The sequence below is a fragment of the Nipponia nippon genome, unplaced genomic scaffold (genome assembly GCF_047370975.1).
Source record: "Nipponia nippon isolate SJK-2023a ecotype South Korea unplaced genomic scaffold, ASM4737097v1 scaffold_1, whole genome shotgun sequence".
NCBI classification, from domain to species: Eukaryota; Metazoa; Chordata; class Aves; order Pelecaniformes; family Threskiornithidae; genus Nipponia; species Nipponia nippon.
In genome coordinates this window covers 93,317,776-93,336,208 of record NW_028262290.1, presented here as the reverse complement: position 1 = coordinate 93,336,208, position 18,433 = coordinate 93,317,776, and the positions used below count along the sequence as shown (strand labels likewise).

Sequence of the window (18,433 nt, the reverse complement as noted above, 5' to 3'; positions counted from 1 at the left end):
TAAGTTTTGTTTCACTCTCTTTTCAGGCTACTGAAGGTCCCTGCAATTCTCCAAAACCAGGTATGCTGGACTTTGTCAAGAAAGCCAAGTGGGATGCATGGAATTCTCTTGGCAATTTGTCTCAGGTGATGATACCGAGATACTTAGATACTTTGTAGATTACTCTACCTTGGCCTGGTCTGTAAGTGAATGGTTGATGTCTAAATATATTATATGCTAGTTGAATGACTCTGCTTCAGACACCAAAATGTTTTGTACTGTATTCTACAGTCATTTCACTGCTTCAATGTTTGGAGTTTTTTCTACTGTGTAAGCCTAGTTCTACATTATTACTACCAGCTTGTAACAGTGTAAGATATCTTACATGTGTGTTGACTTTCAGTAAAAATAGTGTTTTTCACACTATGTTCTATTCTGCTCTTCCCTTTAAGAAAGAGAGATTGAGCTTCTCTGCTCTTACAACAAAGAGCAAATCTGTGAATCCAGCATATTCATAACTTTGTCATTTTAAAAAGTCAGCCTTTTATGCCACTGACTAGAAGACTAGAAAAAAGTGGTGTATTGAGAGCCTCTCTTCATTCTTTCTTGGTATATCTTGACATCTTTAATGCCTTTCTTAACCTTTAGAGAAGTCTTTACTTCAAGTGAAGTGAGCAGGAAGAATATAGATGCAAGGATACATAAGTGTTCTTTTTTCATGCAGACTGTAGTAAGTCTGATATCGCACATAGCTACCACAGTTTCTTTAGCTACTATTAAATGAAGGAAACATAAGATTTACAAACCAGCTGTGTCACTGCTGCATTAGGCCTGCTCTTCAGGAGTAGTTTCTGAAGTCAGTCAAAGATACTGCTTAATACAGAGGGGGTTTTTGCTTTTTTTTCTTTTAAAAGAAAACATGCTTGTGTAATTTCATGAACATAACATTCTTGTACTGCTTTGGGGTTTTTGGGGTGTATTTTGGTTTTTTGTTTGGTTTTTTTTTGAGATGGCTCTGCAGCTTTTAGGAATAGCCAAGAAACACTTCAGGAAAAGAATCTGCTCTTGAGGTTATAGTGGACATGGAATAGACAATTTCGTGTGCTATAGGTTATGGATTATAGAATTGTTTGAAGTGTGTTATCCTTCCAAGAAAATAGGTTGTAACAACCAAGAACTTACAATTCGTTTAAATTACTGTAGAAATAGGGAGGCAGGATTCTTTAGGCTTTTGCATGTCATGTTTGTGCTAAATGAAAACTAGTGTCTTCAAGCAATTTTAAAATGCCGTAGACCCATTTCAGCTCTCTTATTTTCAGCAACACATGTTCTAAAATAAAAACTTCTATTTTGTTGGAGAAATGTCCAACTGGTAAGCAGAAACAAAGGATCCATAGAAATGTGTAAATGCTGGGAATGTGACAAAGGTCTCTGGTAATCTTAGGCGTGGATGGGGGCACTTCTCCAACAAAATAAATGCCAACATCCCGACATCTACGTGCTTTTATTTTGTGGATCCATTGCTGCCACTTGACAGATGACTTTAAGCATGATCTGCAGTGTTTAATATAGCATGTTCCTCTTCTCGGCCTAATTAGAATGCTTTCTAATTGAGATTTTTGTTGTTGCTTTTGTCCTGAAGCACAGTTCCCTTCCACCCTCCCCTCCCCCAGATACCCGTTTTATGAATAGCATAACAGATTTCCATTTCAGCCTTTGATAATCTTGTGTGATTTTTTTTTTTCTTTTTTTTCTTTTCTTTCATTACAGGATAATGCCAGACAGAAATATACTGAACTCGTCTCAAGTCTGGTCTCTGCAGAATCTGCTGGCCAGAAGAAAGATGCTTCTCCAGAAGAGAGCAGACATGATGGCTATGAAACAATATTAGTTACCACCAAAAACAATATCACAAAGATAACGTTTAACCGACCTGATAGGAAAAATGCCATCAACCATAAGGTAAAGAAATTAACTTGGGAGTATTAGTGATTTTTATTTTCCTGGGTAAGCTACTTAAGTTTCTAAAGAATCATTACTACAGGTTTAGCAGAACTGACTGAAGCAAGGTGGTCTGAATTTAATGAGGGCTTAGTATCTCAACTCCGATGACAACCTAGGGAATAAATATCCAGTACAAAATGAAACCATTCAGCTAAAATTTTGCAGATTGGACTTTTCTGTGTCTCTTGGGTTTTTTCAAACTTATTATAGGATTATGGTCTGCACTAAACTAAAATGGCAAACTGCAGGAAGACTAGCATGTTTTGTGGATACAAGATTTGAGTGTAGCCTTATGTATAACCAAGCATGTGTGGAGCCTACTTTGGCTCAACACTGTTGCGTGTATGCCTAGTTAGTCTTTCAGTTCCCATAGCTAGCTTCTTGAGGAAGTCCGTCCTGTTGGAAATGTGATCATCCTGTTTCACAATTGCAAAGATACCAGAACAGGGACTTCACTCCAATTCTTTAATGTATTATTTTGCCCACTTAAACTACTTCTCAGGTTTTAAAACTAGCTGTTTAATGTCTGTTTTCCAAAGGACCTTATTTTGTCCTTTAGATTTGCATTGAAAGTCTTGAGGATTGCAAGCATGTGTGTCTATGGTCAGAAATATCTCACATGTAATACTTAACTGTCTGTGGATGCAAATTTTTTTTTTGTACTTAAAAGGACCATAGTTAATCTGTCTCTCAAGTTCCTTGTTGTCAGTGTGAATCTCCTTTTTATGATCTTTTGCAGCATCACATTTGTACTTTGTTGATTTTCTTCTTATGCAGATGTACAGAGAAATTATCAAAGCGCTTGAAGAAGCTGGCAAGGATGATTCTACCATAGCAGTTATTACTGGTACCACACTTCATATGCCTCTCTTAGATTTGTTTATATTATGCCAAAGTACAGTACCGACGTGAACTGTCTACCTCTATTTAAACTAAGATAGAATTGTGTAAGTGAGGAAATTCTTTCCCCTAGTATAGACCAAAGATTTTCCAAAGTGTTTTGTCAAAACTCTCTCGAGGTGGTGTTTCAAATTCTTTAGCAAGCTTGCTGTTACATCAAAACATCTTTCTGAGATGAGAAGATAGACATGGAATACTCCTAAGGGCTTTTATTACTTTTGAGTAGCTGATATATCTGCTCCACAACATCTTCACTACTGCTTTTGAAGTTCATTGGTATGGATTTAGTCAATATTCTCTACCTTTGTGATACATTGGGACATAGTAAAAACAAGCCCCTCAAATCCTGCACTGGCACGGCCAGTAGAAAGTTTACACTGCATGTTTACCTATGATCATCAGAAAAAAATGATACTTCATGTTGATTTCTTTTGTTTTTCCTGTGGCTGCCATAGGAAAGGATTGGCCAGGCAAACTGCAACCTGGTCCAGCTGTATACATCCCAGTCGCCAGATGTGTGCAGCTGGATGACTGCAGTAGCAATGTGAGAGGGCAGCCCAACGTCATACTGCCTGTGAAGTCTAGCTGCTTTGGGGACATGTCATTTGGATTTTCTAGAGGACCCTGTGGTGCATCTCTGATGCTAACACAGTGGCAAGGGCAGGCAGGAGGGACAGAATGCCTGAGGGCAGGCGCTGCCTGTCTGGCCCATCCTTGTTGCAGATAGGTGTGCATTTAGGAAATTAGTCAAAGCTTGAGTTTTGGCTGGCAGCTAAGTAGTGTGAACGCAAGGTGAATTTGGGCTTAAACCCATTTACTCATTACTTCTGAGGTAATTGCATACGTATTCTTCTCCACTGTCGTCTTTACCAACACCTTGTATTCCCAGGGTGCTGAATTTCCTTTCAGTAGCAACGACTAGGCACAACAACTCTTACAAAATGAGAAGCGTAGTTCGCACAACTGGAATGTGTAACATATATATAGCTAGGAGTAAATAGCAAACACCCCTGCAAAAACCTTTCTGTTCCATTTTATGTAGTTAGTAAGAGCACTGCAGCGTAAGTAATGGATGTGCAAACCAGTGAAAGGTCCCGTCCTGTGAACGTCTTCATGGAACACAGGGTGATTTAGGCAATTAAATCATGCAGTCTAGCTTTTAAACACTCCTTGCTTTTTTGGTGGTGTCTCAAACTGACTTATACATTCACTAACAGGTTATCTGCTTCTTATTGAAGAATACATCTTTCAGTACAATGATTTCAATGCAGTGCTGTCAGTCTTCTTAGAATGCAGTGCGTTTTCCTTAATTGGTCATAAAAAATGTGAAACTTCTGGAACATATTAAATAGGTTATTCTGTCTACTTTTGATTCCTTCATCAGTTTGAAGGGGGATGAAGAGAGATGCATAAACTTACATTTCCATTTTCCTGTTTAAAAAAAAAAAAGTTTCTCACATCTTATTGTGTGAATGTTTGTGAATTGACAGGAAAAAAACCTAAGCAAGTATGGAGGGAAAGAAATAAAATATTTTTTTTCCATCTGACACTGTTACGGAAAAAAGAAAATCCTTCCCCCCCAGATCTTTCAAATTTAATGTTCTTTGGCTTTTTACCCATTGTTTTTCAGCGAATTGTCAGTCAAAACTAACTTTTAAACCATAGATGTCCTTTAAGGTAGTGTGTATACTTTGAGACAATCCCTCTAATTACTTAACAATGTTAGACACTTAGAATGAAATTCTTTTTTAAATGTAATAAATGGAAGCTTCTCTTCTCTGACCTGCTCAGAAACCATTGGTGCATTTGTTCATGTGTTCTCTGCAGGAAATGGAGACTACTATAGTAGTGGAAATGATCTGAATAATTTTACTAATATCCAACCCGGTGAAATGGAGAAGATGGCAAAAGATGGAGCAGTATTACTCAAGTAGAACATCTTGATTTCATATATGCATAAGTTACTGTAATGGGTAAAATATAATCTGCAAGCATTGTTAGAAAACACGACAGTAGGGACCCAGTTATGCTGTGATACATCCATTGAGATGTCTGTGTCTAAGGGCTTACCATGTGCACAAACACAAAGATCATGTGGGAGAAGTAGTATTAATTGTGTGAAATAAATGAGGAAATGAGATTAATATTCTAAGTCTTTTTAAGTCCAGTGATGCTAAAGACTCGATTTTATTTTCTCGTCCCCAAGTACCTGCAGATATAATGACAAAAACATGATTTTGACTGTGTTGTTTGTAAGCTGCAATGAAAAATTTGTGGGTTTTTTGATATCCGGCAGTGTCTACACTAGCAGAACATGCCAAAATACCTTCGCTGTCAGACGACTTTGAACAGAGATGAGGTGTAATGAACTTGTTCAAAATTGCCCAGCAGTTCTGAGATCTTGATTCCATCTTTTAAGTCTGAATCTACCCGTTAAACTAATTTATTTTGTGTGGCCAAGGAGACTGGGGGCATCATCTGACACAGTGGCTGAAATTTTTTGGGGGGGACAAGCAACACGTTTCTTTCTTCCCTATTTAAGCAGATTTTTGTCTTCTCTTTTACTTCTGTATGTGATGATTATATCTGAGATGCTTGCAAGTTGGATTGCTTCCTCAAGCACTTGCAATTGATGGAAAAATCTAAAATACACAGAAAAGCAAACAGTGTTTTCGGTTTATATTTTAAAGATGAACTGCAAGTAAAGTACTCAGTTTTGCAGTTTTTATTTAGGCAAGCTGTCTATGGATCACAGTTGCCCCTACAAAGTGACGATCACACAGTCCGAATCTGTTGCAAAGATGTTATTCAGTGGTATCTGGCAAGCGTTCCAGCCTGCAGTGTTTTGTAGGGTGTTCAACACAATGCAGAGTCTCACGTGTGCTTTATGGTCTTCCATCTTGCTCTTGTGAGAAGACTATTTGCTTTGCTGTAACTGCTACACAAGCACAGTGCTTCGTTACAGCTGATGCGCAGAGATGCCAGAGAAGTAGAGTTTTTACAACGCTGTTCACTTTTGAAAAATATTCTATTTGAGAATGTATTTTGCACTTCTTGGATGGAGAAGGAGCTGTCAAATGAAACAAAACACCATTTCTCAAACCCAGGCGGAACAGCGCTAGGGAATTCTGTGTTGTGGTAGCATCACAATTTTGGTGCCTGCTGGGGCTTCACTGCAGAACAGAACCTGTGAGGGGAATGGCTGTCCCATGGGTGGGGTTGCGATGGATGTAGGGGCAGATAGGTAGACAGGGCAAAGGACGGTTCTTGTTAGTGAGCTGTACTCAGTAACTGTAGCTGAAGAGGACAGCGCTTTCATAACCTCATTGCAGGAACTAGGAAGGCTGTGCTGTCATCCACGTGTTTGGTTCTTAGTTGGTAAGGAAATGCAGGTATTTCAAATAGTTGTTACTTTCTATGTCAGAATTCATTTGGGCAAGGGACAAAAACATATGCTACATAGAATCTAGCTCATGGGTTTTGTTATGCAGTATCTAATCATGTGTTTTGAAAGTTGTTTATATTTGATGAAAAAGATTAGGATGTGCCTCTTACATTCTGATTTTCCTTCTCTCTAGAGAGTTCGTGGGTCATTTTATTGATTTTCCTAAGCCACTGATTGCAGTGGTGAATGGCCCAGCTATTGGAATCTGCGTAACAGTCCTTGGATTGTGTGACATTGTCTATGCTTCTGACAGAGTAAGTACCTTACATAGCTGATCCCAAAGCAGTCTTTAAGCCTCTTTCTGTAGCAAATATTATTTGGTTTGGGGTAATCTGACAGAAAAGAACAAGTGTAAAGGCTTTTTACATCACATCAAGGAACACCTATATTAATTACCAGCACGGAGTGCATCAGCCAGTGGTTAACACACGTGGAATTTCCCTGCTGTAGTTCTGGTTATCAAGTTACTAACTCCAATTTAGAAACTCTTTACTGTATCAGTGGGTAAAGTAAAGAGTAGCTGATGTGAAATGATGGTTGTAAGGCCCCTTTCAGGTGTGGGAGGGGGAGCAAAAGATTATTAAGGAATGGAAGTGCAGTAACTGGCATTTTATCTACTCTGTGTTCCAAAGTAACTTTGGAAAACCTTTGATTTATTCAACTTAAGATTCCTTTTAAAGGTAACTTGCCAGATACATAACCGAAAGCTATATTAAGGCATAGCACAGAATCCCGTTATATGGCTTATTTTTTTAATGTTCTGTGCTGTTCATTTGTATAAGGTTATTAAACGAATACAGAACTTAACCCAAGGTCTTAATTAATTTTAGGCAAGCTTTTGCTTGCAGAAGTGTCTATGACGGGTGGTACTTTGACTCCTGCTTCAGCACTGTGTCAGATTTCTCCACAAAGTCCCTGCTGGATTGGGTTTGTCACTGTGAAATTTAGGAAAATTGAGCTGCAAGGGACCAAATCCTTCTGCTTGCCCTGTAACAGGATCAGCTAGGACCGTGTCACTCCTGACATAGGCATGTATAATGTGCATGATTTATTCAGTCTATTCTGGTCCTTAGATCTCTTCTTTTACTAGAAGATACTTGGGTTCTTCCTCTTCTTCCCTTCCCATCTGATCTTTTTTTGCTGCAGGGTGAACCTATTGTTTCTTGTTCCAGAATTTAAAGAACAAGACTATTTTCATCCTCCCTTACAATAGCCATAAGTGTGCTTAGCCATCAGTGTACTTTGGCTGTTAGATATATCTCAGGTTTACATCCACTCTCTCAATCTTTTCTTTTTTTGAGCTGAATAGCTGCAATTCATTCATTTTTTTTTTTCTCATGTGCTTTCTTAGGCCTGCAGTCACATTCCTCTGGACTCCTTCCAGTTGTTTCATGTCTCTTTAAGTATAGCGGCACAAACTGGACACATCGCTCCAACTCGTGTCTTACTGATACAAAATAGAGCAGAACAATTTCTCCTCATTCTGCAGACTGTATTTCTGTTTTGACATCCCATGATGTTACTTAATTTACATACTTGTGATCTCCTATTACACCTGGATCCCTTACTGTAGAGTTGCCAGTTAAACAGTTGTCCCTATTGTCTATCGTATACTGCATACCACGTTATTCGTGCCAAACTTTAACTTGATGGTATTAAATAGCATCATCTTACTCGTACCTCGCCACTTTATTAAGAATATCTTGAATTCTAATCACTTCCCCCTAGGCATAATATCTCCTGCAGCCATAAGTTAGTATAAATTTAGTTGAAGTTTAATCCAAATAAGCATTAAATGTTTTGTCCTGTTAATAGTATCCTTCTTTCTTGAAGGATTCATACCTCATACTTTGAGAGGCATACTTGAACCTCCTTGAACTACTTGAACTACTCATATACATAACTATGGGTAAATGCGTCTTATTTTTGCCTTGTATTTCTATTTTTTTAATCTCTGCATGCTTACATTCATTTCAGACTTAGTTGTCTGACGTAGTTTTCACTTTCTGTGTACTTGTGTTTGAAGTCAGTGATGAGCTCATGATTTAGCTGAGACAATCTGTTAGTACCTTCCTACCTGCACTGGGACAGCTTTTGCTTGTGCCCTTGGTAACAGCTCTTTGAGGATTTCTTAGCTTTTCACTTTAGATTAGTCTCCATGAGAACTTTCCTATTAACTTCAAGTTTATTGAAGCCTTCTCAAAGGTGGTTGTTCTCTAGTCTTCCCTTTCCAGGGCTGTGAATTCCTGTGCAGTAAGGTCATTCTCATCCAAATTACTACTTAATTTCACATTCTCCAGTAGTTTGGTTGTAGTGCCTTAGGCATTGACTACCTACTCCAGAAGTAGCTAGCTTTTCTATGTCCAGGGTCTGGTTTTACTCTCAGCCAGGTATTCCCAGAGCAGACCATTACCAACCACATTTACGGTACACTGTGCAGCCCAGTCTGACAACAGATCAGCATTTTGGGCAGGCAGTTGACATTGCCTTCTGCACTGGATTTTGCTCCAGTTCCTGGAGCACCAGTTTGTACCAGTTTGTACCATGTTCATCTCCCCTTGCTAAAGCAGGACCAATTACACTAGCCTGTATCCTGGCAGACGTCTAATCTTTTCTTACAATGATCTAATTGTCACTTTCATCCTAGGGAGTCTATTGATCTGTCTTACTGCACGGCCATCTGCAGTACAGTAAGAGATGATTACCTTCTATTACACTGAAAGCTGCTTTGGCAACTTGTGCACTCTTTGTGTATCAGTTCATATTTTTAAATGGAAATAAAGGCAAGCATTTTGTCTTCCTTGCTTAAAGTTGATGTAAGTTGTCAAAACATAAAATTCTCCACTTCAGCTCTAACTTGCAATTAGGGTATTATTTTGTATGATCCCATGATGCGTTTCTGCCACAGGTTCTTTTAAAATTTGCATAAAATTTGAGGACATAAGATTCAACGACTTGAATTTTTCAGGAGTAGAATAAACTTAGTGTGCCTACAGAAAGCAAAATGCTCTTTACCTCTTAAGGTATTTGGGCTATGTATTTAATAACTTTTAGTGCAGATGTGTATAAACATCTTTTCTGTAAAGATTTTGCACATCCAAGTTAGTTTCTCTAAGCACTGTATTCAATTAAGGTAACTTCATCAGTGGGGTTGTTATGATAAGGGAATTGAATTATACAGACAAAGTCAGCTCTTAGGTGCACTGAGAGGATGAAACGATGTTACCAAATGGTATTTAAAGACTATTATGGTAACAGTTCAAATGTATTTCTGGTGAACTCTGTCACAGTAGAAGCTTTAAAATGAAAACTAAATCATGTTACTTTAGTCCTGTGCTCTGTTGTGAGATTTGCTTTGGGTTTTTTTGTTTGCTTGTTTGTTTTCCCCAGGCTACATTTCACAGCCCATTTAGTCAACTTGGACAGAGCCCAGAAGGATGTTCCTCTTACCTGTTTCCAAAAATCATGGGCTTAGCTAAGGTAAGAACGTCTGCACTGTATGTGGGGTCACCTGACCTTTGCGTGTTGGTATCCTCCAACTGTAAGAGCAGGTGGAGTCTCCGCAAGAGTCCTCAAAGAAAGCTCCTGTTCATATCTTTTGAAACAAAGATCAAGAAATGTAATGACAGTGTCAGCACAGGCACCATAGCAGAGTAGTGACCACTTGTAAAGCCATACTGTGATACCGATGAAGGTTTTCTTTCCCATGGCCTTCTCCACCTTCTGGAGACAATTTCTATATGGCAAAAAGTTGTATCTTTCTTACAGCAATGAGAGGGAATGATGTAAAGAAGGATTAAAAAAAGAAAATAAGAGCACTCTTAAGAAATGTCTTGGTAGGCTGCCTTTATCAGGCAAGGGAGCAAGTGTTGCAGTGGTTTCTGCCAACCCTGTGGGAAACTTGTATTCAACCATTCCTCCAAATGAGAATGTGAAACAATCCATTTATGTATTTACTTACAGACCTTTTAGAGAATCTGTTTTGTTCTAATATACATTGGTCTTCTGTCCATACTCTTATTTTCTCTGTCTACTCTAGAAATAAGGAAACTAAATAATAGTAATTAAAAAAAAAGAAGAAAACGCAAAGAAAAAAAAGGAGAGACAGCAGAATCTAAATTTTCTTTTCTTAGAATGGCATAACTCCCTTTCTGGTCTTTTGATATCCCACAGGAAAAAAAATGATAGTTTCAAATACTTATCTGATATTATTGCCTGCATTAATATAATGTGGTTTTGTTGAGCTGGGTTTAAATCTGTAAGGAGTAGAACAAGTGCTTCATAAACATCCAAGTATCAAGGGTCGTCTATTCAGTGAGCTATAACCTACCAGTACATGTTCTAGATATCTTGGAGTCACTGCAGGAAGTGAGCAAATGCATTCATGATGCGGTAATTTCAGGTGACAACCTTGGAGCTCTGCTCAAAAAGACATGTAGACTCTTGGTGAACCGTAGGAGCTGGAGGCCAGCCGCTAGTGGTGTAGCCCTGGGGTTGATACTGGGTCTAATACTTATTAACCTCTTCACTATGGCTGGGATGATGGGACTGAGTGCACCCTCAACAGGTGATACAGAACTGAGAGGAATGGTTGATACACCAGATGCGTTGCCATTCAAAGGGACATGGACAGGCTGGAGAACTGGAGAATCTCATAGACTTCAGTAGAGGAGAAAGCAGAGTCCTGCGCCTGGGAAGAAATAATCCCATGCACCAGCGCGTGATGGGGGTTTACTGGCTGGAAAGCAGCTTTGCAGAGAAGGAGCTGTGTGTCCTGGTGGGCAAGTTGCCCATGAGCCAGCAATGCACCCTTGCAGCAAAGGCCAACGGCATCCTGGATTGCATTAGACGGAGCATTGCCAGCAGGTTGAGGGAGGTTATTCTTCCCCTCTGCTCAACACTGGTGAGACCACAGCTGGAGTGCTGTGCTTGGCTCTGGGCTCCAGCTACAAGAGAGACATGGACATACTGGAGCAGGCCCAGCAAAGAGCCACAAAGATGATTAAGGCACTGGAGCATATTACATATGAGAAGAGGCTGAGAGAGCTGGGACTGTTTTTCCTGGAGCAGAGAAGGCTTGTTTATAAATACCTGATGGGAAGGTATTAAGAAGATGGAGACAAATTCTTGTCAGTGGTGCCCAGTGACAGGACAAGAAGAAAGGGGTACAAATTGAAAGACAGGAACTTCCATCTGAACATAAAAAAAAAAAAAAAGTTTTATAGTGAGGGTGGTGAAACACGGGAACAGGTTGTGCAGAGGTGCTGTGAAGTCTTCATCCTTGGAGAAGTGTCTTCATCCTTGGAGATACTCAAAACCCAACAGGACAGAGTCCTGGGCAGCCTGCTCCAGCTGACCCTGCTTGGGCAGGGGGTTTGAACTAGACAGTATCTGGAGGTCCCTTCCAACCTCATCAATTCTGTGATTCTGTGTTCTTTTCAGAGGGCAGACATTAATGAGCAAGAGAGTAAAATAAATGTGACTTGGAAGCTTGTACCTTTCCTGTCAGATTACTCAAGTCTTGTGTGTCATTGAATCACACTTTCTACTTTTCTTTATACAGGCAAATGAGATTTTGCTTTTCAATAAAAAGCTGACTGCAGCAGAAGCCTGTGCCCAGGGACTTGTGACTGAAGTCTTCCCCGACAGCACTTTTCAGAAGGAAGTTTGGGCAAGATTAGAAGCTTATGCAAGCCTCCCCAAAAATGTCAGTATTTTAATTTTTTCTCCACCTTGTAAGCCTGTAGCATTCCCAATCCTCCTGCCAAACCTATCCTGCTACTTGGTTTCACTTCACCCTAATTGAAATAACCAGACTCGATATATTTTCCTTCAAGCACAGGTCTGTCCCTGTCCCTCTGCTGCTGTGAAACAGATACCTCTCTTCTACCCTGGCTGAGTCTAAAACAGTGCACCGTACACAGAGATTCGATGCCTGAAAAGCCTTAAAAATTAATCCACTTGGAATCTCTGTGCGTGCCTTGGGTTCCTTCTCTTAGATTTTTGTTTTGACAATAGTTTAGGCTTAAGAGCCTTACCACTGGTTCTGCAATATTAATTGTACTGTGTGCACTGTGGGTGCTCACGATGACGCTGGATGGCTTTCCTTTTTGCTGAATTCAGTCCTCCTGCTTGCTAGTTTGAGTTTTGCAAAACTACTTGAGTCACAATGGTATTATGTTACATTGAACTCGTGGCAACTGCTGATAATGTAGGTTGCATTTGGCACTGCAGACAATTGAACAGGATTAGCTACTTATGCCCATCTACTCTGATTATGAGCACTTAATGGACTGCTGTTTTGCTTCCCATGAACCTCCTCCACCTTTTTAGCAGTCTTAGTAATTAAATGCAATAATTACTTCCAGCAAAAAGGTTGGCTAACAGCTAAAAAATATAATGTTACTACAACTCTGTTTGAATTGTAATGTGTTTATTGTGCTATTTTCTGAAACATTAAATTAAGGTATAAAAAACATAACTTCCTAATGTTCCTCTCTTTCTCCTCCAGTCCTTGGCAGTGTCAAAGCAACTGTTACGAAGTATGGAAAAGGAGAAGCTCCATGAAGTCAACAGTAGAGAGTGTGAAGTCCTGAAGGAGAGGTGGTTATCTGATGAATGTGTAAATGCTATTGTCAGCTTCTTTCAGAAGAAATCAAAACTCTGATCTTCACCAGTAGAATAATTCACCTTCTGGCAATAGCTTAAGCTGCCCTTATCGTTAAACTTTTCTCTTCAAATAATAATTCTTACACCTTTTGATGTGGTGTATTTCTGTTCTGAGTACTGGGTTAAAACTGGTTCATAAAATTAATACAATGGTATGTGCCTTGGATGCATTATGGATATTTAGGTTGGGGGGAAAAAAGGTTCATTACTCTGTAGGCAGCAGTGATGTTTCTGAATAAGGCTAAAGCAGATTGTCTTCCAAAAGAAGCAACAGATTCAATAGCACCATATTTTGGTAGCTCTTCAATAAATGTCTTATGAGTGATTCTTTTTATTCATCTGTGGGGAAGGAAACACTGTATTAATGAAAAAATAAATAGAAGTATTTAATTACTGTTGTGCTGATTCTTACTTCTTCTATTAAACATCCTCAGTGAGAGGGAAGGTAGTTCCTGGAGGTGTATTAATATAATAGTCTTACAAAAAGTATTCACTTGACTAACTTGGAAGATTCTCAAAGATGTTTGTAGTGAGCTTTATGGTTCTAATCTTAAATATATTTTTCCATTAATTGCTTCATATTGCCCTTTTCTGTGAAAAATCCCATTAAAGATAGTATGACCTTTTATCATAGCCATTTTGGAGTTAAATTAACAAAACAATTATTTTCCAACAGAAAATTTCTCCACTGTTCGTGGATGTCTGGGTAGAGAACATACGAGGCACTGCAGGGGACAGGGTCAGGCTGCTGGAAGGAGGTAGACATTTTATTCATGCTAACAAAAGGAAATCGTAGAGGAGCAGCAGTTACTCATCATGAAAAGCTTCTCAATGACAAGGAGCTGATTGTTGTAAAAAAAAAAAAAAAAAAAAAATCTTTAATTTCAGTGCTCTAGACTCTGATCTCAAGAGCGTCGATGGTGAGAAACCCAAAAGGCGGCACGCTGGTCCTGGCCCTGTGTGCTTAGGCAGGTACGTACATAAAAGCAGGAGTTCAATGGGTGCCTGCGGGTGATGCAGAGGGAGGTTGGCATAGGTGCAGCAGAGGTCAAGGTGGATGCCAGTTTCTTGTCTGGATGCGAGTGCCGGAGCACCGGGGCGCAGGACGGGGGTGGGAGCTGCTGGAGCAGAGGAGCGAGCTGCCAGAAATGGACGGCTTTGGGTGCCGCCAGCGTGCCTGGGCCGAGACCTGCGGTGCCGCTGTTGGAAAGTCACCTGTGCCTGGGCAGTACGGCCATGCAGGGTGACTGCTTGGCAGTGACGCTGCTGCCTCGCATGGTAAGCAGGTCTTAAAATCCAGACTTTGCCTCCAATGTGGTACCTGGCCCTTGGGATTTAACTACTGAGAAAGATAAATGGGATCAGAGACAAAGAAAAGGAGGAGTGTGGATATGCGTCCCGCAGCTATGGTACAGCAGTTAAAAGTGACACTAAGAACTATTAAATATATTTAGGGCCCTCCTTCACCCTCTGAGAGAGTCAATGCTGCCACACAGGATGTACCAGCAAAACCAAGTCTGCTGTCGCACACAGGATGGCAGAAGCAGGGCCAACAGAAACACGGGGAGAGTGAAGCGGTAGAGAGGTACGGGGGAGAAGGAGAGGGTAAATCTGCCAGGGAGACCCGAGACCAGCCTTGAACCCAGCTGACAGGAAAGAGAGGGAAACCAAAATAATTTCCCGTTACGATGAAGTAACACAGAAAAGGGCAGGGGAGGGCGTGCTTCCAGCAGGTGTGAAACAGCCAAGGGACAGGGGGGCTCTTCTGCCTTCCCTCCCAGCACCCAGAGAGGGGATGTGGCCCTAGCCCCCAAGGCATGGCGGTGGGAGGAAGGATGCCTCTGTGGGGCAATGTGCACGGGCAATGCCACAGGGCTGGTGCAGGGGTGGGACTGAGGGGTGGCCGAGGCCCAGGGGATGGTGGCAGGAGAAGCAATGAGAGAAGAAACTGAGCCGGAGACCCAGGTGGGAGGCGAGTGCTGCCGGCAGGCTAGGCAGGCTCAGGGCCACCGTGGTGCCCCAGCCCCATGAGGCAACAGCCTCCGCTATCCCACCCAGGTGCACCCCGCTGTGGATGGGGCAGCCATTGGGCAGCAACAGGTAGCCCAGTGGGGCCACCTTGGCTCCGGGCAGGCGTTGCCGGGCCACCCCAGGGTGTGAGGCTCAGTGCTGGCTACAAAATGGCGGCAGTTGTGCAGGGCAAGGAAGAGGCCAAGAGCTGTGACCCTGGCCCAGGGCAGCCCCTGGGCTTGGGGCAGCAGAGGGGACGTGCCTTCAGGACCAGGGGGTGAAACATGGATTTGTCTTGCCAAGGCTTTTTTTTTTTTTTTTTTTTTTCCCCCCCACGCTGCTTACATAAGCCTGAAACACTTTCTGTGGGGTTTTTATGGCACTTCGGTGGTGGTGTAGTGGTGACCATTGTTGGCATAGCTGGGGATAAACAGTTGTTCAGTCTTTTGAAAGCTCTTTATCAGTGATAACATTTAGTAGATTTAATAGAGCACGTGGTAAGTCATCAAGTGTGTTTCGTGTGTGTGTGATGTGTTTGCTTTCCTCGAGGGAAAATGCAGCCATTGATAATCAGTTGATGGATGAAATAGCAGAAACAGGGTTTCCTCGGTCGGTAGATGCCAGCATACCACTTACAGCAATGGGAGATGAACCATCACTGGTTTTGTAATGAATTAGATCTGTTGAAATATTTTTTCCTGTTCTGACTCTCTCTGAGTTGTGAGAATAAGTCAACATTGCTTCTAGGGAATGGAAATCCTGGGTGGTTTTAGTTAACTTTTTGAAAAGTTAAATCATTGTCTCAGATCATTTATGAAGTTTACTTCATAACTCTTTTGTTCACAAAACATGTTTCTGATTAGCAGCATCTTTAGTAGTTTTTACACATTTTATAGGTGTCTGATATTAAGAACAACAAAGCAAGTCTGATGAATCTCTTCCAACAATTTCTATTTACTCCATACAACAAATTAGCAACTTTAGATAATTTCTTCTGAAATACAGTCACTTGCTAATAATATTTATTATAATTGGATTGTCAGGATTACATCAAACGTTCCTGAATGTTCCTTATGTTCCCATCAAGGTATCACCATTGGGTGGTGTACATCTTGCTAACATGGGGGTGCAATGCACAATAGGATTCAGGTCACACTTGACACAATTATGTACGTGCTTAATAATCTGCCTCCATGTTTGTATAGAATCACAGGTAAGTAATCAAACAGATCCCACAGAAATACCAATGGCAAGATATCTGCACCTAGTTTCACAAAATAAGGTGTTCTAAGCTTACACTGGATATAAGACCTGCAACTTTCATTGATTATATTCATTATAGTTACTGCTAATACAACACCTGTTTGACTAAAAGCAGATTTGAGACCAGCAATTAGAAATCCAAAGCCTGTCAAAAATACAAAACTCTGCATGTAAGGGCATTGTGAAACATTAGTGATATACTCCATATTTTTATCATAAAGGATTCAGTATTTTCAGGCTGCATCATGATGGTGGCTTTTATGTTTCTAACATTAAATTCACAGTTTAGTTGTAAATATCCTGTAACAACTCTGCTGCATTAAAGTGCCTCTCCTTTGTCCCAGCTGAATGTGAACACGTCCATGAGGGTAACATAGTAGATCTCATATCTAAACAAGGACTCTTAAGTTTTTCAAACAAGTTAGAGTTTATAATGAAAAAGTCTAAACCATGGCCATTCTTAAAAGGTTTCCTCCATCTATACCTTTCCTAGATATTTAGGGACAGACAACTATGCACATTACATAATCTTCTTGCAGTAACTAAACAAAATATTTTCATTCACAGAATTTTCTTGGAGGATTGGTTTTCCTCTTTGATTTGCAAACTCGCTCCGTATTGCCTGTAACAAGAGAAATGTAATATCAATACATTTTAGCCCTAAGTAGGTGGAATAGGTCTAGAATGCAACATCTAAAACCTGGGAAAAAAAACCCAAACCAAATCCTTTTGTGACTTATTAACCGCTTCTCCATTCAATATAATCGAGATGTGTACAGTTGAAAGCAGTTTGTATAGAGCATTTAACATGATATTGCTTTAATTAATCAGTTGTTGTGGAACACACCTGTGATAGCAGTTCAGGAGCTTCTCACTGAGAAGGTTACGCAGCACAAGATGACGACTAACTGCACTTGCAGCGAAGCCTGCAGAGCTTTGCAAGGCAATCAGTTCAGGGTTTGCAGGGGGGTTGGAGCAAAAAGGCTAAGATTGCTGTTGTCATATTGTCAGAAACTTTGGGATTAAAATATAAATCTGTATGACTGAAAATTCTATAGTAGCTTTTCAGGGGGTTGCAGCACAGCGTGTGTCCCTGCGTGAATCCTCCTGCTGTCCCAGAGGTGCCCTGAGCTCTGCATTCCAGGCTGAGATGTTCTTTTCCGGGACTTGCAAACCTCATGAACCAGCGCTTTTCATGAGTGCAAAGCTTACATGCACCTATATTACGTTAGAGACATAGAGTGCTAAGATTATGAAGAAAACAAGGTTTGTAGGAAGATATCCTTTGTTAGAGTGGTTGGAATTTTTTTCTGGCACATAGCTCTTTCTTCACGTGTCCTCAGAAGCACACCTCTCTTCTCTGACTATGGTAGTTAGTTTTACAGAAGTTATTTCTCCCCACCTAAAATCCCCGTCTTGTTCAAATGCAGGCACAACATTTGAGGTATGTTATTAAAAGCCAAGTTCAGCTACTGGAACTAACAGATACACGCTTGTAGCAGGTTGAAACTTTCTAGTAAAAGATCAAAGAAAAAAAAGGTAAAAGTGATAATTTCTGAGAAGTGTTTTCACATGCACTGTATCCCAGATGGGTTTGTTCTTTTTGCAGGACTCTTGCAGACTTCCAGTGGACGTATTGATAGATTTGAGGTCATCTGAAAATAAGTGTAGCACAACACAGGTGGACTTCGTTGGCCAAATCAGTTAGGTATCCTGTTTGATTTTGTATTCCTTGTGCTCATTCTGAAACATGTTTCTGATACTTAGACAAAACTGTTTTCCTTACTTTAGCTAACTCAAAATATCAACAAAGCAGCAATGTTTCATGCCTGGAAGAAGACACATAATGAAGGCAAAATTGCTGTGAGCAGGTAAAAGAATGTTTTAATAATTATACCAAATTAAATCGAGTAGTTAATGTCACAGCCAGCCAGCCAGGCTGAACAGGTGAGAGCAATGCATGCAAAGACATGTTAGCACTCTGTGGAATTAAATATCAACAGGTAATTATCAGCTTATATATTTTCTAATTGGAGCGCTCAAAGGGCCTTTATTAATTGATGTAAATTTGTTTTCATTGAAGTTAAGGAAGGGCACTTGGGAAGTAACCAACAGTATGTTCAAGTGAAAGCCTTTAGTCTCTTCTAGAGCATGTTATTTTGT

The 18,433-nt window shown here is 40.4% G+C and overlaps 1 protein-coding gene and 1 long non-coding RNA gene across 4 annotated transcripts in view; both read left to right on the top strand.

Moving 5' to 3' along the window:
* ECI2 (enoyl-CoA delta isomerase 2) overlaps window positions 1-13,387 on the top strand; it is a 34,143-nt gene extending 20,756 nt beyond the window's left edge. For all 3 annotated transcript variants that reach the window (XM_087762646.1, XM_087762639.1, XM_087762655.1), the window contains 8 exons: window positions 27-125; window positions 1,750-1,941; window positions 2,761-2,830; window positions 4,711-4,813; window positions 6,462-6,582; window positions 9,719-9,808; window positions 11,892-12,035; window positions 12,840-13,387. In XM_087762646.1, the coding sequence (XP_087618772.1) occupies window positions 27-125; window positions 1,750-1,941; window positions 2,761-2,830; window positions 4,711-4,813; window positions 6,462-6,582; window positions 9,719-9,808; window positions 11,892-12,035; window positions 12,840-12,995 (975 nt within the window). In that variant the 3' untranslated portion in view covers window positions 12,996-13,387. The remainder of the gene's footprint in view (window positions 1-26; window positions 126-1,749; window positions 1,942-2,760; window positions 2,831-4,710; window positions 4,814-6,461; window positions 6,583-9,718; window positions 9,809-11,891; window positions 12,036-12,839) is intronic.
* A 502-nt stretch (window positions 13,388-13,889) lies between these two features.
* On the top strand, window positions 13,890-18,132 carry LOC148057475 (uncharacterized). The gene is made up of 3 exons (XR_015705885.1): window positions 13,890-13,969; window positions 17,880-17,973; window positions 18,062-18,132. It is a non-coding gene; the product is annotated as an uncharacterized LOC148057475 (long non-coding RNA).
* The last annotated feature ends 301 nt before the right edge of the window (window positions 18,133-18,433 follow it).